The sequence below is a fragment of the Typopeltis vanoorti genome, chromosome 1, assembly GCF_054136105.1.
Source record: "Typopeltis vanoorti isolate ZY-2024b chromosome 1, IOZ_Tvanoo_1.0, whole genome shotgun sequence".
Classification (NCBI taxonomy): Eukaryota; Metazoa; Arthropoda; class Arachnida; order Uropygi; family Thelyphonidae; genus Typopeltis; species Typopeltis vanoorti.
This window is the reverse complement of record NC_143549.1, coordinates 171305268-171328034: the sequence shown is the minus strand read 5'-3', so window position 1 is coordinate 171328034 and position 22767 is coordinate 171305268. Positions and strand designations below refer to the sequence as shown.

The 22767-nt window shown below is 34.9% G+C and overlaps 1 protein-coding gene across 1 annotated transcript in view; it reads right to left on the bottom strand.

Annotated features, from left to right (window-relative positions):
- Positions 1 to 9338: 9338 nt before the first annotated feature.
- LOC150110643 (alpha-tocopherol transfer protein-like) overlaps positions 9339 to 22767 on the bottom strand; it is a 41736-nt gene continuing 28307 nt past the window's right edge. Inside the window, exons 3-6 of the mRNA XM_090403682.1 lie at positions 22191 to 22433; positions 15546 to 15742; positions 12570 to 12680; positions 9339 to 9518 (exon numbers count right to left, since the gene is read on the bottom strand). Of these exons, the coding sequence (XP_090259808.1) occupies positions 9339 to 9518; positions 12570 to 12680; positions 15546 to 15742; positions 22191 to 22433 (731 nt within the window). The remainder of the gene's footprint in view (positions 9519 to 12569; positions 12681 to 15545; positions 15743 to 22190; positions 22434 to 22767) is intronic.

Below are 22767 nucleotides of genomic sequence, written 5' to 3'. Positions count from 1 at the left end.
TTTAAAACTAAAAGCTTAAAAAGGTTATCTGTAGGGTACGAAGTGCGTTGTTTATATAATATGAAATTACAAAAATTAATTAAATGAAATTTTGTATGAAACTATTTTAATATACAAATTATAAAATATATTAAATATATTTTTAAATTATTAAATGGATTATGAAATTATTTTATAATTAAAAGAAAACAGACATGAATGTTCATGCTGTCTTTGGAGACAAAGTATCAGTCAAATTTGGGGAACCTCGTTCATGTACAAAGCAAAAATGTAGCATTCAATTTGTTCTGTATGCATAACATTCAAGTTTTATCATATGTTTCCCTCCCTCCGCTCTGAAAAGATCAATTTCTTTTTTTACATTTAAGTCCTCAGTTTGAAAATATGATATTTTGAAATGGGCAGGATGGTACATAAAGAACGATATTAGAAATAAAGAAATCAATTCATTTTTAGGATAAAAGTTTCGAATTTTATCGAAAATTTTATCCTTTTTCGGATAAAATTCTCGAACTTAGAAATGCAGAGAAACGTATTTTATAAAATCATTAAAATATGTTATGGCAAATGGATGAAAAGATGCGCCAAAGAAAAAAAAAAGTGCACCAGATATACACAATTGCTGCTAGAGCAATAAATAGCAAACCAGTAATAACAATTATACGTCCATACGCATGCTTTGCTTAGCATCGAAATACTATGCCCATAACGAAATAATGATTCTACACGCTAGTTTTTTTTAATACATAATCAATATTCCCACCTCTCACAAATTATCGCTGATTGAAACTCTCTTGCTTTGTTTAAACCTTAAAAAATATCTTTAGGAATTGCAGATTTAACGAGCTCCAAGTATCGCGTTTAGTTCTTTAACGGCAATTGAGGTTTCAAAGTTTCTGAGCACGTGGGATTATTTAGGCAAAATCAAAACGATAGTACTTCTGAGTCAAACCAAGATCATTTAGGAAATGAATAACATTTGATGTAGAAGAGATTATGATGATGAAATCTGAGCTACGATTCTATCGATTGTGAGTTATAAGACCATTCATATCACCTGATTTATATTCCTCAGAAATTAGTTTGGTCACAGTGAGAAGGGGTAAGGAGGAGAATGGTTGATCTAAGTAAAGGAGTATCGTGGAAGGTCTTGCTTCTATACAATGAAAAATCATTCTGAAAGAACGTGATGAAAGAGATGTTTATGAATGTCTTTATAGGGAAGATGATTTTCATTTACTGGAATAAGACTACCCATCCTGCTTAGTGGGAGCAATAAGTGTCTGAACCAAGTTTGGTCTTTAGAGCAGGATTCTAAGATTATACCAGTATTTGTTATTGCTGCGATGAGTTTGGCAAAACAATTGAAATAAACTTAAGCTGTTTCTCAAAAATATGCCTAGTAATATTTTTGAATCGAATTAACTCTTAATAAAACGGACACACGAAATGACCATACAATTAGTTGAAAACAAACCATTCCAGCTCATTGACTGTTAAAAATTAGCTATTTCTAAGACTCTGATGATCGTTGTTCCGGCATCGAATCAATTTGATTTGACCCATAGAAAACGTAATATTGGAGGAGAAAGAACTTGACGTTGCAACCTTTTTACATTGCAGTATTTTATAAGTTTTACTTCTTTCTCTCGACGAAAGAATCATTTCGATAAGATAACAGTCGAGTAATAATATTTTTGTGTTGAAGTGTGGGCAATATTTATGTTTTGCTGAGTTCGTGGGATGATCCAATGTTCTTGAAAATATTTAATTAAATTTACCGCGAATTAGATGCAGGTTCTCTAAATTACGAAAACGTAAAGATCGAAAGGTACGACTGAAACACAAATATGAATTATTGTTGTTGAGAATATGATCGGTTTAAAGCGAGCAATAAACTAATTAACAAGACTTGGTCTTGTTTAGACCAAGTCAAGTGAGGATGGAGGATAGTGAATCAAACGCAAGAGGTTGGAACCACTAACCTTTGTAGCTTGTTAAAATAGACCAGCTGTTCCCAAATATTACATAGGCTGAAACAGTTTTTTTTTCTCAGTATAATATTTCAGTCCATCGCTTATACATGACGTGTTTTATTAGTGCAAATAATGTAAATAATGCAAATAATGTAAAAGAGAATTTCACATTATTATCATATGCCGAGATCCTAAAGTATTGAATTTATACTACGTAGATGATTAAATTGGTACTACACAAATTAAAACCTCAGAAAGGAATACATGGTGAATATGCAAATTTTCCTCACTACTATACAAAACATCGCGAGAAACCACTTGGAGGCAAAACTCTTGATCTAACAATTATAACCGTGTAAAGTTTTTTTTGTTTGTTATTTTGGGTGTCATTTATAGGAACTTCTTTATCCACGCCGTGTCGCTTTCTGAATCAATATGTCCTTGCAAAGTTCCTTTGCTTGCTGCCCGCAAATTTCTTTTCTTGCTGGTTAGTTCAACTTTTTTTTTACTAAGTTTCAAGGATGTGAACTACTTTTTTCTAATCGATAACATCTTTTGTTACTTTTATTTGTGTTTTCTTAAGACGTAAGATAGTTTCTTGTAGAAAAATGAGCACATCTGTCTTGCAATCGTTAAAGTAGAGTGTTTGTCATTAACGAAGATTATCTAACGTGGCCCTCGGCCAAAGTGTGGCTTGCAGGTATTTCATTCGGCCTGTCTGTAATGGGCATAGGCGTGACAGTAGCTGACATTATTTATGGCAACCTTTCATGTGGACATCTTCTTGCTTATTGCGTGCTTGTTGGAAGAGGTGGCGTAATTTTATATATTATTTGTTACATGTTGACCCTTTCTTGGTTTTGTTTCAAATGAGATTTTTTCACTTCCTATTATATTAGTTGTTAAGAGTTGTACGTGTAATCAACTGCATCAATAAGCAGAACACGGCAGTTCCAAAAAAAAAAAAAAAAAAAAAAAAAAAAAGCACTCCAAATAAGTCGAACTGAATGAAAATTAATAGCCAGTTCCTTTAGCACAATGACGGCAATATCATGTGTGCTCGAGGGCACTGCAGCATAACTTCAGTCTTGGACGCCACACTAAGATGAGTAGAATTAATCAGATTCTGTGTGATTTATGTTTGTTCCAACTTTCGCGAGATATAAATAGAGGCTCTCTTTCATCAGAATTCTGCATTGCGTAGGCCCCTACGTGAATGCAAAATGTGGTTGCTCAATATTTACAGTAATCTAGATATTATCGATATTAAGAGATACTTCAATTTAGAAACTAATGCATTAAAGGAATCTGAAGTGCTGTTTTATTTAATATAAATAACATTATGAACAATATATGGACGGCACACTAAAAAAAATAAAAATAAAAATACTTCTCTTATTTTTCCTTGTGGAGAAACTAGTTGATCTTTCTTAGTGACAAGGTGTTTTATTTAACCTTCCTGAATATAATTTTTGCCTTCCCGCACACTCAGCTGAAGAGCACACTCAGTGAACAGACAATACGCTGTCCTTATAGCCTTAATTGTTTCAGTCGTAATTCCAAACAATGACCATACATTAACCTCACGTTCAGTTGAAAAGTGTGCTTTGTAATAATGGCAGATGAGTACCCACCGTTAACGAAGCGTGCATTTTCTGTTTCATGAAAATACACAAATTTCGAGTTCCAAACATTTCTTAGTTATACATCATATAAAACCTCCATGCAAAGTTTTGGCTTCCTAGGCTACTGGGAAAACTAGACAGTGACTAACGAGGAGGAAGAAAAGAAAAAAAAGAAATCTGGATATTTGAGTTTTAGTTTCCCAAATATTTTACAGTCAGTGCTTCGCTTTAAGCAGATAGTTGACAGTCATTACAGAGCATTGAAAGGCATATTGTAGTATTGTATATGTGTAAGTATGCGGTAATGTAGCTATTCGTGTAGTCTATCTCGTTGCTAGGCTACGTGACTTGTTAAGAGTAACGTGTGAAAAATTTATATACGGACGTACATTTATTACTTGAAGTTTCTAGAAATTATGAAATGTCTCACGAGAGAGTAGAATTTCGGGAAAATGTAAGACATATAACAAGTTTAGTGTCGTCTTGCAGATTAAGATTACCGAATCTCTAAACTTCGCGAAAATATTACAATTCAATATTTAGGCAGATTACGATAAATTACAATGTTGCATATGCATGCTATAAGTGAAGTGCTGAAAATTTGCATGGAAATAATACCAAACTCTATTGGCAGCAGCAACTTTTCTCATTTACCGGTCAACACTAAGATTACAAAATTAAAAGTTCAAGTGACTAGTTTTTGATAATTAAATTATCAAAGTGAGTTAAGTTTTGATAATTAAATTATCTGATCAGTCAAGCATAGAGTAATGAATAAGAGGTGTTTAAGATCTTTAACTCATTGTCTCAGGTAATGGGGGGTCGTTTCTAAGTGCTACGAAATATTGATAAGTTTCGTATCCAATTGCCTATCAAGGTATATTGTTCGGAAACGAGAAGCATCCTTTCCAGACTACATTCCGAAATACAATGACATGACTTCTAAAATAAATAAATAAATACATTTTAGTACCATATTTCCAATCGTATAGAATTCTTCTGTAACTGAATTATTCCAAGAAATGTATAGAATTCTTCTGTAATTTTCTCAACAATCTTAATTTAGTTTGACATAATATGGACTTGTTGGCCGAGTGGTTAGCGTATCCGCTCTCCAGCCAAAAGGCCACGGGTTCGAATCCCGCCTTGGGCATGGATGTTTGTGATTGTCTGTGAGAGTACCAGTGGTGGTAGTTGGCATTGATGGTAGATTATGAAGGTTGGTGGAGTAGTGAGACGAAGAGTTGTTGAGTAGATGCCATCCCTCGATGAGTCCTTGGACTCCCTGGAGGTGTGATGTAATAATAATATGTTCCTATTATTTTGTTTCCTTTATGAGATCATAGTTATCTGTAAATGTGTAATTAATCAGAAATAATAGTGCAATTTCTCTTGTAATTCAATACAGTTAATTCAACATATATTAAAAATATTCTACAAATACTCGTTAATTTTAGTTCTACGTGTAGCAATGATATAACACGTATTAATATTATAGCACGTATTAATCTCCCTTCAAGAATACTGAGTTTTTTAGGAGTTTTTCTCTACGCCCCTATAGATGGGAAAAGAAAAAGAGGCAGACCCCGAACTCAATATTGGAAATACACCAGCAATATTCTTCCCGTTTCCCCCCAACCCTCCGCATCAGAAATCCGTCAATTAGCATAAGACAGAGAAGCCTGATTTTCTTTCACGTCATAGGAACCTCCAAGTCCTATCCTAGTGTGCAGAAACTGCTTTTGTTTTGATTAATTTCCCTATTTATAATTGTAAAATTATAAATAAATAAACGACAAACGATTAATAGAGAAGTAATAATAGTAATAAAGTTTCCTTGATAGAGATAATCCAGAAATACTCGCATAAGAAATGATTTCCAAATCAAAAACATCACTGATTAATTTATGTGCCAATGTTTCTAAAATTTCTGTGTTTAGAGTTTGCAAGTGAACTCAAAAATTTCCACTTGCGATGTTTTTTTTGCATTTGCCGGAAACCATGCTCCCGAAAATTACACCAGCACCTGTAGATATGCATTTGTACTCTATTTTTACCATTTTTGGTGAGCACAGTTTAAAAAAATGAAAAACAACAGCATTAGAAAAAATCAGATTACATTTTTGGGAGGCGTGATAGTATTTAGCAGCGCTCTAAATATATTACTCTTTAAGTAAATTTACAAACGCTTTAAGATTAAGCTTGTTGCGTTTGTACACAACCTACCATCGTTTTTATTTTTATTTTTAGTCTGTCCGAAGTGCTCTTGAATTTGGTTTTCAACTGGTCTTTTTGCATTTGTTTTCAAATTCCTACTAATTTAACTATTTTTCCTTTTTGAATCCACTCTATTGATATTCTCATTTTGTACTAAATCTTGTCATATTTATTCAATGTTTATTTTACTTTTATTTTTTATTTCTTCGTTTTGTGAACGATTTTCCTTAACGCTTTAATTTCGCATTTCTTTAGCTGTTGGATTTGATGCTTCTTTTAGTATTTTTTTTTCCGCATAAGTTAATGTTGGTCGTACTCCTTATTTATACATTCTTATTTTTGCGTCTCTTGTTAGAACTTTATTTTTACAGTTGAAAGATGTTTTCTTAACCTTCGCGGGCGACTGTTATTTTACTTCCATCTGTGTTATATTTCTGATGCTAATAGCTATTTAAAATTACATTCTTTATGCAGTATTTTCCCATTTAGTTATATTTAATCGGTTATTTTGCAATCCCATTGTTTTTGATTTTGCTGTTTATAAATCCATCTGGAAATTGCAGCGTATATCTAATTTAATTATATTATTAATTTAGTAATTGCCTTTGGATGTAATTTCCATTTCTTGCTAGTAAACGTTCATCTTCTGCATATTCGATTTATTTTTTTTATTCATTTAGTAGGAGCTTTCTACGTTTTTTTTATTATTTCATCCAAAAATATGTTGAATTATGAGAGGTTTAAAGAATCGTCTTGCCTGATCCCCTTTCTGATGGAAATTTCCTACTCATCCGCACTGTAATATTTTATTAAGTATCTAGTTTTTGTGTTGTTTCGATAACTTGCAGCGGTATATTTCTTGATGCTAGTACTTTCGTTACACTCTGTAATATGATTCTATCGAAAGCCTTCTCTAAGTCAATGAAAATATCGAATATCGATGTGTTATATTTCACGGCTTTTTCTATTATTGCTTTACAATAAATATAGCAAACGTACATATGCGGAGTCCTTTTATTTTGCTTTTATCAATTTATTTACATTCTAGTGCTTCATATGCTGCTTACTCTTCTTTAATGATTATTTGAAATTTTTCTGCAATGGAGATTTATTTCTTCCTCCTTACTGAAGAAGATATAAATTCTCACTATAAATATAAAATAATTTCCTTATAATGAGGAAAGTTTCCCTCATTACTGAAGACATTTTAAAAGTCCTTTTTAAAAAAGTATTTTGCATTATATAAAGCATTCTGATATAATTGTTTCACCTTCACCATAATTTTTTCCTTGTTTTTTTCCTATTTCCTTACTTTCCTTACAATAGCCCATGATCACTTTCAATATCAACAGTGTTGGAACTCAAATATCCAATATTTCATCGTTTGAGTTTGCATTTGTCTCAGTGAATTTCTCTCAATGCATGCTATTTATTATCTTTTTGTTATCTAATTCTTTAATTATTTTTTTTAAGACTGGACGTTCCAATCTTCACCATATTCCGTTTGTAATGCTCATAATATTTTCAATTTTCAATGTATTTGCACAGGATAGAACAACAACGGAAAAGAAGGGTCTTCAGTGGACGAGATAAATAACAATCTTATAACCACCTGTATGTATTGGAATTGACTCTAAAAGAAAGTATCGTGAAGTATTATGAAGAAAATTAGACAGAATAACGTCCAGAAGGTCAGCGACCAAGCGAGGTACTGGCGTCGACCGGCGGTGCTGCGTTGCGCGTGATCCAGGAAATGTTCGATGCGATTTAAATTAAAGGGATTAGTCGGCTGGGGAGCAAACAGAATACTTGGATAAGCTCTTCGAACCATGCTTACACATTGAGAAGCTTCTGATACGGGGGGGGGTTGTCTTTCTGGAAGAGCCTAGATTTGTCCGGCCATCTTGTTTCGGACAAAATATTGCCAGATAAGGCAATCCTTGCCCGAAGATTGTGCCAAGGATATCGCAACTCTCTGCTTGTTACTGACTAGCTGTGCAGTCTGGTTGAATGGAAATAGGCTGAATTGTCATATTATTATTATTATTATTATTACACGGGTACCTCCATGGAGACCGAAGATTCATCAGGAGGCCAATCTATCCACACAATCTATCATACCTCCTTGAATCCATTAACAGGCAATGCATTCACAACTGACTCTGGCGACCTATTATTCACCACTCTCCAAGCAAAAAATATAGTCCTCACACCGCTATTAACTACACCTCACACCTTTATTCAACTTCCAGGGATGACCCCCTTATTCTGGTCCCTCTAGCCAAGTGCTGAAATACTTCACCTACATCTACCTATAAAACCCTTAAGCAACTTAAATGTTTCTATCATATCCCCTCTTTTTATCCTATCAACCAACTTCTGAAATCCATAAACCTTCAATCTATCCTCATGGGGAACATTCCACAGGCCACTCACCATCTTGGTCACTTGCCTCTGAATTCTCTCATAAATGTACATTTGAAAATCCGACTAGATTATTTCTTTGAGCTTTTAATTTTTACCTCACACAAGCTGGTCTCTCTAGCTCTATTTATTGATCCTTCCTCTCTGCTTTAACCGGGAATGCTGATGTAGTCTCCGTACATAGGGTGGCTCTTGTAGTAGTTTACATCTCAGGAGTATCTGGCATTCTTGCTTTCTCACCGCATGAAGGAAGCAGGCGGGATCGAGAGAGAGATTAGCAAATATTACTAACTTTATTACCAGTTTGATCTTAGCCTCTTATTGATTTGTTTCAATAAAAAAGAAATATACATAAATATTTATAACTCCATTTATTCTATGGGGTCCCCCCCCCTTTCTCCCCGTCCCTTTTTTTCTCCTAATGAAAGATGAAATATATATATATATATATATCTTATAACTGTAAGTCCGTGTGTGTTGACGGGGCCGGTTTGCCTGTTCTGAGGGACGGAAAACCCTAGTTTCCGGTGGGGAAAAAATCCTCTACCTCCGTAGGAGATCGGATAACTTACGATTGGTCGAAAGAGACCAGATAAAGGTTCCTCGACCTTTATCTGGTCTAAAAAAAAAAAAAAAAAAAACTGCACAAGAACTAGAATCAAATATCTCATCCTGTCTTTCAGGAAACTATCAGCTCGTAGCTCATTTTTTGGGGATCTGAAGACAGTATATTAATATAAAATCGAGAGTTAATTTAATCTGGATTGGTATTGATTATAATCAATACTAATCTCAAGTAAAAATGTTTTTACTTGAGATACTCGAAGTAACGCTTCTTTCGGTATAAGAAAAATACTGAAAGAAGGAAAAGCTGTGTTATTGAAAGGAAGACAGAGTGAATGAGACTCCATTCAGATCTGAGATATATTCATGTTTTATTACACGGTATTGCCTCCTTCCTTGGGAATTACAGCTCATTGACTATTGTCACTGATAGAATATTTACTTAGATACTAAGTAACTTTTCCATTGGATTATTTGGCAACATCTTCGGTACAAACTGCAGTTGAAAAAAAAACCTATAAGCAATTCCATCTTAGGAAGGCACTGCATTTTCGTCGTGATCTCCAGCGAAACAATTACGAGCCGCCCACTCTTCAAGTTGGCGACACAAATACTTACTATTCAACGTTTCCCGATTGCCTCCGTAATCTGCCGGCAGATAAGAGGAAGGAACATGTAAGTGCAAGGACTCAAGGCTATCGTGAAGAATGACCTGAAATTGGAATAAGATACTTGAGATCTCTTATACGATAGCAATAAATTATACCAAATGAAAACTGCCGCGAAATAAAAATGTTTCGAAAACTTTCCTCATTATGCAAGTATCACATTCTATAGGAAAATAGACTGCGACTGTGCCCGGGAAGTATTAATAAATAGAAAAACTGTTCCCATACGAAGAAAAAGTGACGAAATTATACACAGACTGTAATTATTATCCAATTAAAAGTGACCTTGAGACCTATTTGCAGGGTAGATATTTACCTAATATCATTAGTATTCAGTTACATTATTATGTTGTTCCGCAATTTTCATGTGAGACACAATTTAAGCCACAGAATCTTTCACCTTGTGTACTAGTACTTTAATTTTGAAAATGAAAGGCTTGAATTTCATTAAAAGTTAGCATTACACACACGAAAAGATCTCATTATTTCTTTCCATTTGTATGACTTGAAAAACTTGATTCTTTCCTACAACCTCGCATAGCATCGACATAACACGACATCGACACCTACCGGTCAATGAATTAGAAATCTTTCTGCAGATGTGCGTAAACGTCACTTACGCAGCGTATATATGTATATGCAAAATACTTGGTCACGTGCGTCACCGCGTGTTCTAGACAACTTTTCAAGACTGCTGCTGGTCAGTAATCGTCAATACTGTTAATCACAATAGAAACACCAAGGATCTTTCTGAGTTCTATAAAGGGCTTATTGTGGGTGCCTGTCTGCTTGGAGCAACGCTTTCGAAAATAGTAGAGCTGATTAGTTTCTCAAAAAGTGAGATATCCCGGGTGTTTAATCAGTGGAAAAATAACCTACTTTACTTGTTCAAGAGGCGTAACAGTGATTCGAAGGCAGTCTGTCAGAAACGAGACCTGTATTGAGAAGGCCTGTACGGACAAACAGAATTTCCTGTTTGTCCGTACCGTTGTCCAGCAATTGACTGAAGTATTTAATGAGGGCTGTTCCCGAACCATATCTCACCGAACTATGAGCAACGAATCGAAGAGGATCAGTATTGGTAGTTGCGAGCCTATAAGGAAATCACTGATTTCTGCGAAGAACAGGAAAGTTAATCTACAGTGCTGAAGAGAAAATCATGACTGGACACTGGAAAAAAAATTATATAGTCCGATGAGTCAAGGTTTACTTTGTTCTGTACCGACGGTAGGCAGAGAGTTTAACGGGAGTCTCACGAAGAAATGAACCAAGCTTGCCTTCTAAACACAACTCAAGGTTCTGGATGTGGTGTCATGGTACGGGATATGTTCTGTTGGTACGGAACGGTCCTGTGATATTCCTGGAAGGTCGGATTTCCGCTTAGGAATATCTAAACATTGTTTCTGATCAAGTCCATCCTGCAATGTCAGCTTTTTGTCCAGCATGTAACGGCTGTTTCGTGGACGATAATGCTACCGTCCATCGAGCAAGAATTGTTCAGCTGCGATTCAGCGAGCATGACTGTGACTTCCACCATATCATCCCTGGCCACTACAAAGCCCGGATCTAAATCCTCATTGGGAATATATGGCGCATGTTCTATAAAGATATACGGGAGAAAAGCTCTCTTCCGTCAAATCTGAATCAGTTAAAGAACTGCCTGTTGAACGCCTGGTATCTTGTATACGTAGATGCAATTCAACATTTTGTGGAATCTGTGTCGAACCTCATATGTGTTGTAATTCTGGCTAAAAGACTTCCAACACGGTAATAAATAAATGTTTCTAATTCAGTGACGGGTATGTGTATAATACGTGAATCGCTGTTGCATGATATTTTAATAGAGTACCAGAAACCAGTTCTGAAAGAAAGAAAGAAAGATTAGTGTAATTAGTGTACCAATGAATGTTTCTGGTGCAGTCACTGTTCGTATTGTCAGAACAGATACTTGAATGGTACGGATAATAGGGCATTTATGTTCAGTTATATGCTACGTTTACATGAAAAAAAAAGACCAGTTGGTTGGCACTGTCCCAATACATAAGAAATGATTTAAAGGTGAGAAGTTGCTATTAGAGTGAAAATATCATTTTCCGATTGCTTATATTACATTGCGAGTCCAAACACTGCATTTTATTAAATGGAGTGTCTAGATTCACAGTTCTGTACATGGCTGTGAACAGACACTTCACCAGACTTGATGAGTAAATTTAGTTCAGTATTTTTCAAAATAAACAATCCAGGTTGGAAATGAATTTTATTATACAAAATACTGCTGTTATTTCAATACATATTGTTTACTAACATGATGCAATGTCGTTTCTCCTCCGTGTGTGAACAGGCTTGTTTATCTGATAGATGTTCAGAATTACTGATGAATTAAACAGCCATAACTAGATCAAACTTCATCATTTTCTGTTCGGTATATCACTAGAGAAATCTTATTTCTCACGAAACACTAACCTTACATTTTTTAAGGTTGTTTTATCAACTAACTCTACAGATAATGTTTGGGACTACTCCAGTATTCGATTACACATTAGATGTTATATGCTGCGTTATATGTTAACTATAACGTTATATGTTAACTATTTTTTAAATTAAGTCTTTTATCCTGGATGTTTTAATTAAAATATAATCATCCCAGGATATGACATTTTATACATTTTGAAGAAAAAGAAACTCTTTCAATAATCAGTATGGATGTGTTAACAAGAGAGAGATTATAGCAATTTATCCTACCAATATTATAGTGATTAGAATAAATTTTATCTTAATAGTGACGATTACAAAAACTTTTATGCTACAACTATCAGCGTTTGATAAAGCCTATGGGAAAAAAAAGAAAAAAAAACGTTTACAGGCGTTTTGAATAAGCGATTTCATAGATTGTAAACTAGAGACATTTTGAAGAAGAAGAAATTCTTTCAATAATCAGTATGGATGTGTTAACGAGTTAATGAAGACTGTTAACGATTAACAGTATTACTGTGTGTATTCTGATATTTATATCATTTTGATTCATTGATCAACAAATAACTATTATTATCGAATTCAGCCAGTTATCTACTTCAGAACAACTCAGAAAACCTTACCTTCTTCTGAATCCTAATCTTCACTAGGTATTTTAACTCTTCCAGAATAGTCTTGCAGAAGTCAGACAGAAATAGCAGATGCAAAGCTTCGCATCTTAAAGGCATCCCATCCTAAGTAAGGAAAACGTTTCTAATAGCAGTAATGTTTTTTTTCGTAGCATTCAATAACAAAGTAAATCATTTTAAAAATCATACGGCCCAGCAAGCTTGATTTGATAAGGGCGCAGACAAAATTATTCATTTCCTATTATATAGTCTTGGGAGTCCTTCCCGAAGGAGACTTTATCCGGAGCTGAGGGTGAAGGCGTTATCTTAGTGGTACGTTACCACTATGTTTTCAACCTTCTACAGTAGTACGCATTTTGGGACTGCAGTTTTCTCTTTGGTGACCGAAAAGATCAACAAATAATTTTCACGAGGAATGCGATATAATGAAATCAAATTAGATCACACGTGAACTGGTTACTACTAAACAGAGCAATCAGATTCCCTGTGAACTAGATTTCCAGATATATCAGGAAATGTTTCTTAATTTAACATCATGAAATAGAAGGAATTGCCAACCTACAAAGCAATCTTATATTACGGAAACCTCTGCTGGGCAAATAAAGATTGGTCACGTAACCGAACTCGCCATTTGAAATACTGCCACACGCTTGTTATGTTAGGCTCAAGTGCCTTAACAGGATTCCATTCCTGTACGCTACGATAGCGGATTAATTAAAAAGACTTTTATATAGCTTATTTTTTAATAAGCTATATAAAACACAATGAATTAATAACAGACCCGACAAGTTTCGTAAGTCGTTTCACTTACATCTTCAGGGGTAAAAGTTAACTTAAACATTGGTCAAATATAACATCAAAGTAGCCTTTCTGCCGCTGGAAAAAATTTCGAGATTTCTACATCCCCCGAAACCTCCTCATCATCCTTTTAAAAAGCCAGGTGTTTACAAAATTTATTGTTCTTGCGACATCTGCTACGTAGGACAGACAGGAAGATCTGGGGAAATTCGCATGAATGAACACCAAAAGGATGTGCAAAACAGAAGAGAACACAAATCAGGTCTAGCTTTCCATACCACTTCCACCGACCACAGTGTACTCTGGTAGAAAAAACATGTCGTACATAGAAAAAAGCTGTTACATAAGGAAGTTTAAAGAAGCGGCAAACATGCTTAAAATACCAACACAATGCAATAAAAATCAAGGATTAATTCTCCACCAAGTTTGGTCAGCTTTAATAAAAAATATACCTCAGTCAGACCTCGGACATTATGAACGTGAACAACAGAACGTGACATCATCCAGCATTGTTTAAATTCAGCACTACTTTGAATCTGCATTCTGATTTTTAATTTTATGAATAGTCAGACGGCTACAACTGCATAGCATGAACTATTACTAATAATTTATATTTTCCTTGTGTTTTAAACTTTAAGTTAACTTTTACCCCTGAAGATGTAAGACTTGCGAAACTTATCGGGTTTTTTATTAATTCATTGTGTTTTATATAGCTTATTAAAAAAAATGGTCCAATTACCGGAATATACCATGTGAACTTCTAAACCAAAGAAACCTCCACTTATAATTGAAAAGAGCCGAACAAAAGCGAAATGACTAGATTTCATTCCACGTATCTGTTTGCAAACTGCCCAGTTATGAACTTCTTACTGAATTTTATCTAAAAATTAAAAGTAATGTGTGTAACGTGCACTTTAAAATTCACCCACCTTGCTATTTTTTTATTTATTGCACCACAATAATTTAAAAAATAATTATTCATAACGAAATTTATACGGGTCTTCAGTGAAGAATTTTACATGGCAATTGATAACCAGAAAACCACTCTTATCTCAGTGATTCAGTTATTTTCTTTTTCTCGGGCTCAAGATGCTATATTTTCGTTTATATGGAGAGAAGGAATAGGGAGTTCAATTAAAAGTTATTGAAAAAAAAAAAATAAATAAATAAATAAAAAAAAAAATATATATATATATATATATATATATATATATATATATATATACAGGGTGTTCGGGATAAATTTGACAGTTTCGTAAGGAAAAAGAAAATCTTCTTTGTATCTATTAAATTTAATGAATTGACAAAAAAACATTACAGGCAGAGTTAATTACAATACTATCAACAAGATTTACTCAAAATAACCACCATTAGCATCGATCACAGCTTCAATTCTGCTTCGGAACCTCGAACAAGCTGATGCTACAGTCTCCCTGGGAAGGGCCGCAAAAACTGTTTTAATTTTATCCATTAACTGGGCTTTTGTATTACTGGAAGTGCGATTGGTGTCTTTTTCAACTGCGCCCCATACAAAATAATCCATGGGGTTAAGGTCTGGGGAGTTTGGAGGCCAAACATTTGGACTGGTGAAGTCGTAGAAATTTTCAGACAACCGTTTTTGACTTTTCCCAGAGGTGTGGCAAGGGGCCGAATCCTGCTGCCATACATACGGCCTACCATTGGCTACCCTTGTTATCCAGGGCTTGACTACAGTTAGCAACTCCACGAACAAAGCCCGAATTCCAATGCCAGGGTTCTTCAACACCTGTTCCTGCAGATTTGCGAGGAATTCTGCTGTACGAACGCAATCAGATCGTCTGCTAGGGATCTTTCTTCTTGCTACATCCTCGTAGTCACCATTGCAAGTCTCTAGTTCATGCCTGATTGTTTTTACTGTATTCAGGGAGCATTGGGCAGCAGTCGTAATATCCTTATTTTGATGGCGGGCACGAATCATCATGATACAAGTTATTCTCTTCCATGATTCAGGTGGGTTCCAGCTATCCATCCTTTCTGACATCTTGTATATGAATGAAGAAGGGTCCAAACTTTTAAATGAAGAGAAGTGTGTGTTAATACATGTAACTTACGGAAAAATATAATTAATTATAAATATGTCAAATTTATCCCGAACACCCTGTATATATATTATTAGAACAATATGAAATTTACCTGAACTAGTTTCACCGCACTATCAAATAGGTCCCGACCAAAATATCGACTTATATGATCCCATCCGCATCCTTGGAAGTCAATGATAGCAACGCAACCATAGATTTGATTTACTTCAAGTTCCTTAATCCACTCCAGTAAAAGAATCACGGCCTTCACTAACTGATAACATGTGACTTCACGAGGTTTACCATGACCTAAGTAGAAATCCAGAAATTAGTTTTACAATAGCGGATAGACTGGATTGAGTTCTGCATATCTGCTTAATATAACTTAAAACCTAAAATAAACTTGAGTAACTTGTTTTTATATTAATTATAAGTTAAACCGGTTTTAATAGTAAAAAAAACTACATTTATTCGTAGATGCAGTATAACAAGGTCATACTGCTCATCAGAAATCTAAGGATATACGGTCTTAATAACGCTCCACACTAGCCGGCGGTTAGAATGGCGACAACTGTCAGCAATCGTCTGCAGATTTCATGAATAAGTAGGTTACATTTTGAGAGTTGGACTGAGATTGGGCATTTTCTTATAGAATTTTAATTTCAATTAGAGATATCTGGCAGTTTTCATTCCCTTTTCTATACTTACCCATCTGTCTTTTCAAATGGATAATTTACTTCAGTACTCAATACGCTCCAGTTTACGGCACGTGTACACGATGAGGCATGCAAAGTGATGACAGGTGAACATCAGGCGTTTCCGGTGAAGTAATGTGATGATGGATGGCTTTATTAGAAAGACAGAACACAGTAGCTGTGAATGGCAGCTATTTTACTTGACCACACTGTCATTTAGAAACATGTTAGCGCTCTATCTTCAACGCACTGTCGGTATTTATCGAAGATTCGTTTTGAGGTGGGAGGTAGATTGGTTGAATGGTGCATGTACAGTGCTATTAGCAATCAAGCTCGTAAGCGGTGGCGATTATCCGCTACTTCCATGTAGAAATGAATTTTTTCTCCCTCCAACTTGAAATGAGCGGTAGGATCATCTCTGAACATAATCCAGCATCAAATACCTCGAAAGGAAGGACCAGTGTTATGGTTTTCAGACGAAAAGGAACAAATTAGTCGGAATATCAAATCAAGATTATCCATAGAGAATACATGATGTTATGCGGCAATCCCATCGAACAAATATGGAGCAAAAGATGTACTAAATGTTACCCGCTCCGACAACTTCACGTAACCTACCAAAATATTTCATTTGACATTAAATTTAATTACAATAGGTGACATTATTTGAAGAACATTATCCGTATAGGTTAATTTTATTGTATTAATCTGCTCTGAGTAGATATTACAGCCTTATGAGTAGATTATTCATGCTGTTTTAATATACGATCATCTTGACAAAAAAAAAAAAAAAAAAATTGCAATCATTGCGTTAAAATGAAAAGAAGCCATGAATATACGTTTTAGTTGAGTGGGTAATTCATAGATGATTGTCAGATAGGGTATTATTTCATTTTTAAATGACTTTTAGTTTGGTGGCCTTCGATAAATAATAGCTTAGATGTTTGCAGACTACAGCATAATAACTTTTGTACATCAATGCATTAAAGTTTTTTTTTTTCCCTTGGATGTTCTTCTGAAAAACAACTCAAAATTATTTTAGTGTTCTGTCTTTTCTGATTCAGGTGGCTGTATAGTAGAGAGTGCAAAGATCACAGTTTTGCAATGAAATTTTCGAGATAATTCACTGCATGTTTAACTTCAGAAATGCGGTTTTCCCTTTTTTGCTGATATTTCCTCGATTTCTTTTTGGATTCAATGGAAGTGAGCGATAAGGGAATGGACAATAATGTTGTAGGACTGCATCGAGCTTCATTTAATGTAAGATAAAAAAATTTATTTAAAACAAATCAGAAATAATCTTTGTGATTGCTGAAGAATCTCGTCAAAATCTTATGTTAGCTTCTCATAAAAAAGTTGTCTAATTTATAACCGTGCCTTAGTACCTTGTGTAAAATATAGATTAGAAGATAGGCAACCTAGATGGGAAACTGTACACCAGAGAATACAGAGGAGGATACAAAAAAAGAAAAAAAAATGTTCGGAGGAAAAAAAAAATTTCGGCAGGATAGAAGTTAGTCAGCACTTATATCAGTGATCTGCCACTCGAGAGGTTCACGTTAAAAATGGATATCATTTTAGTTGACAATCTATGAAAAAACCTGGAAAAGAGAGAAGCAATAGAGCATGTGTATCTGCAAGAGAGAGTGAGCCTATAAAGAAATAAATAATCGTCAATTAGCGGAAGTGTCGTCTTCTTGAAATCAAATATTTTCAGAGAGGTTTTCAGTGAGTCATCCTAAAACAGAAAATCAAAATTCTGAAGGGAGACTTGATTTGTACGAAGTATAACAAGTGCACATGAGAGATCGGATCGCTAAAGAAGCAGATTAATATGGAGCTAAAGAAGCTAGTAGATAGATATATTTGTACCATGAAACACTGAAGTATAAGCCCACGACGGAAGATCTGATATCTTATCTTGTTTGAGTATTTGAGTATCAGAAAGGTAAGAAAAGCGAAATGATGTTTTACATAACGGTGTTTTAGACCCACTGAAAATTCTCCCATTCAGAATATTCTGATTTTGAATACATGTGTGACATTAACGTACCTATAAACTTAATAAATGCTTAAAATTTTCAAAATAATTTCCTTGCTGTAAATGTTGCAGATCGCTAACATCTGCTGTAATAGAGACGAAACATTGATTGCACCAAAGGAATCAAAATAATCTTTCCAATAGTTGACTATATCATGAAGAGGATAAGCTTCTGAGATGTTCACGCTGTGTGAAATTGCAGAATCTTGAAATTCTGTCGTTTTATCCCAAGTTAATTTAATAAAGGTTCTGAAAGTTTCAAATTATGTAGCAGTTCCAAATCGAAGGCTAGTTTGCAATAATTATTCGTTGTTCGAAGCGTCGTTACAGTGAGCTTCTTCAGTAGAAACTCAAACACGAGATTCAGCAATCTTCAATCATCCCAATGATTTCAAATCATTATAAATCTATTTTAGAGCTTTTCTGAGAAAATATAGACATTTAACGTTGGCAATCTATAGCATATAATTAAAAAAATGAACTGACCGAAATTGCACTCAACCACAGTAACCAATGCTATGAGTAAATGACATGCGTATCTGTCCGTGTGGTTTGTGAGAAGAAGACTTACCCCCTTTGTATCATCAACTAACTTGGATTTAGCTGAAAGATCCTTATAAAAAAGGATCCTTCCAGTCTAGATGAGATTCGAACCCGTTTTTTTTGCGGACAGATAAAAGCAATAAAATAAGAATTTCTGTAGTTTGGTCGCAATGTCTTCCGACAAGCACTAAGGAGACTAGCACATAAATCGAGAATCCATTTCGGGAGACTCAAGATTTTAAACCGCTTTCATCATGTGATAAATGGAATGGTTAGACGCCACTCACCATCCCACCCTGTCGACTATCCGATTTCTCTTTCGATTTCATGAAAAGCATTTTTATGAATAATTGTTTCAGAAACTTCTTGTTAGTTTAGAAGAAATCAGCTGACCTCTTCAGGCAGGAAAGGAACTTTCGAGTATGACTGAAGTTGAGAAAGGTTTACAGTTCTTCGGATTCCATGTTCATCAGGAATTCGATTCCCAGGATTTAAATAAGCGATGAGTTTGTGTTGTTCTGAAGAATTTCAAACGATGTCGTTGGAGATGGGAAAGATTTTTTTTTATCATTCTCTTCAGATTCCATCAAATAAATATTACTTCTGGATAACTCAGAATACCTAAATAAATTTTCCAATTATAAGTTGAAAAGTTCTTTTCAACTTTTAATTATAATAAATAAAAATATAATCGAACACAAGTAATATAACCCGACAATCACGTTATTCTATATGAGGAAGAAAAATACAGTAATATGAAGGAACCGAAGAGAAGTGCAGTAAGAGACTTCAGGCTCAATTCTTTTTTTTACATCACCTCCCTCATACAAACACACCAGAGCTCTTAAGACCCATAAGACGACAGTTCCTTGACTGGAAATGATTGTAGATAATAAACGAATCTGCTAATGTGTCTGTTGAAAAAGTTGTATATGTCGGGGAAAACTGTATTGAGAGGAAACTGTTCCAAAGGACAGAGGTGTACAGAAAGAAGGAAGAGGACGCGTTCTTTTAGCTAGTCTGAAGTCGAACGATACATGGTTATTGACTAGTAGCTGCTCGTACATGATTACAGGAAAGAGGAGCAATAATTGCGACCAATTCGGTGGAGCATCGTCAATGGAAATATATAGAGAAAATATATAATCTAGAAATAGCGTATGGGTAAGCGGCTGGAGGGAGTTGGTGAGAAAAGCGTCTAATAACTCTCTTCTAGATAAAATCTAGCATTCTGAGGACGGTTTTAATGCTTCATTCCATATGTGAGAGCAATATTTTAAGTTTGGGTAGAATTGGAATTAATAAAGTGTTAAGTGTTACGAGCTGAGTAGAAGATAAGCAATTTTAAGAACAAAAATGATATAAAGCTTTCTGGACGCTGAAGAGGCAACATACGTGATTTGATTATGCCATGATAGGCTAGATGTGTAAGTTTCAAGAGAAACTGGTCTTAATTGGTGAAGAGAGTGATATAAAAAGTAAGGAAGAGTGATGCATGGTGTCTTTCATTTGGGAAATAAGGCAGGATTGTGTTTTGGTAGCATTAAAATCTACTACATTATCTTCATCCAGCTTGAGAATGGCTATATGATTAGTGTTTAAAGCATTGGGGAGAGAAGTGTTTGAATCTCTTGAATTCTGACTGTTCTGAGCACCACAAGGCTTTTTAAAATAAGAAAAGGAATGGGGTGCACTAACATCAGCAAAGCTATGAATGGGACTGGACATTATTGAGAGAAGAGCAATAATGTATAGCGAAATAGTATTGGTGGAAGCACAAAGCCTCGGCGTACTCCGACATTCATGAAAAAATCAGATAGGAGGGACCATAACACACAACGAACTACCACAGAGGAAGCTGGCAGTCTACCCATAAGGCTTGGAGAGATGATTACGTGGCACCTTTTAAAGAAGGCAACAATGCAGACAGACTTGATCAAGTTCCTTGGAAATATCAAGAGCAACCACATGAGATTTGGTTAGCGTTGAGGTCTGCTGTAGAATGGAGGAGTCCATAGTGGTGACAACTGATTAACCAATGGGTCTCTATGTAGTGAAGCAGCTAGTTGTTGATAACCTTCTACATAAATTTTGACAGTATTAAATTGAGGACAATGGGAAGAAGGTTTTATGACTTTTTATCTCCATTTTTGGGAGCAGGATATATAAAAGCTTACTAACATGCTGTTGGGCAGATGACTGTTGAATATGACACTTGTAAAGGTGATACAGGATGGATATTACAGTATTTTCCCTCAATAAGAGACGATACGTTTTTCTAAAATTTTTAGACCAAAAATTGGGGTCGTCTTATACACGGGGGGGGGGGGGGTAACCGGTTGAAAGAACCGCGGTTGCTGTGGCGAACTGTATCTCCGCGAGTAGGCTTCTGCCACTCACTAGCCTTGATTAACTCTGTCGATTGACGTCATTAACGACTGATTCTGAAAACCAATCAAAACTCTGAAAGCATTCATGCGTCTGTAACTCGTTGGCGGGGTAAGTTAATGCATTAATAATATTTCGAGCACTAGCCCAGAAAAATGTCCGGAAATAAAAAACGATGAAGAAAATTATATGCCCGGAACTGAGAGTGATGCATATTACCTAATTACTAAATATACTTTGAATATTTAAAAAAATATCAAATGTGTTCTGTTTTTTGTTTAAAACATTGATTTCTTAATTTTGGGTTCGAAAAAGTGGGGTTCGTCTTATACATGGGTGCGTCTTATACACGGAAAAATACAATACTTCTAGAGCCAACTTTTATACAACTAGAACAAGAGGAATTATTAGTAACAAGGTTATTGAATAATTTTGTGTTGTCCTTCCGTCGAAAGATCAGAAGAGGCTTAATGATGGTGGCTTGTGGCATATGGAAGATATTTAGCTTCGTCGGCTATACAAGAGTTGGAGGAGAAGATTGATGTCAGGAGGTCAGTCATATCTTTAGAAGATATTGCTATTGTTCCATCGGGATAAGAAAGAGATAGGAAAATATTATGGCAGAAGTTTTGCTTAAAAGCCTTTTCAAGACGAAACTTGAAGCCGCGATTGCCATTTGAACAGGAGATAAGCTTAGTGGATTTGGCTCTTACAAAGTCAGCTTAGGATTTGCTGAATATTTTCTGAGTTGTTGCAGCCTGTAATTGAATGAGTGGCTGGAGTCTTTAACTTGGGGCATTGAGTGTATGGTGCATTTTAGCTTGGATTTCTTAGGCACATTTTTAGAAAACCAAGGCTAGGATAAGGGTTGGTAATTATGAGTGGAATAGGGAACAAATATATTCACCCCAGTTTATCAGAGAAAGTGATCTGATAAACGGAAATCCAAAAGGGAAAAGGAAAGAAATCAAATGCTATTAATTTGCTAAAGATCAAATAAAAATAAAGTTCTTCGACGCATATAAATGACTAATGAAAATGAAGAAAGAAAAAAATATGAAATAAATAAGGTAAAAGTGAAAATACTCACCTAAACGAAATATCAGAATAGCTCTTCCCAAATTGTCTCTATTAGGCAAGACAGAACACAGGAGATTGTCAAATACTCTTCTGATATCTGCAAAAGGCACTTCGCTATATAAGTCTCCGTCTTCATTCTTGATTGTGTGGTAGGTTTTAATTCTAACATAAGCCTCCTGCAGATTAAATTTTGTAGAACGAAGAAAACTCAAAAGAAACCTGTCGTCGCTTCGGTATGATAACTCGGAGTCTTCTACGTAAGAAAAAAGACAATTCATTACTTGATCAGCATCACGCCAGCGTTATCGTTAAGATTGATATTTAGAAAAATATCAAGTTTACATAGTGATTATTTATTAATACAACTCATTTACCCTAAGTCGTTATACGACCTTTATCTATCTATCTATCTATCTATCTATATATATATATATATATATATTAAATTCTGTATATATATTATATATATCTATATATATATTAAATTCTGTGGATGGAAGTCTAGAAATGATTCTCCGATCGAATGTACCTGGTCAAGCGAAGGACAAAGATACTTAGGTGTGCACCTTGGCAACACCAAAATATAT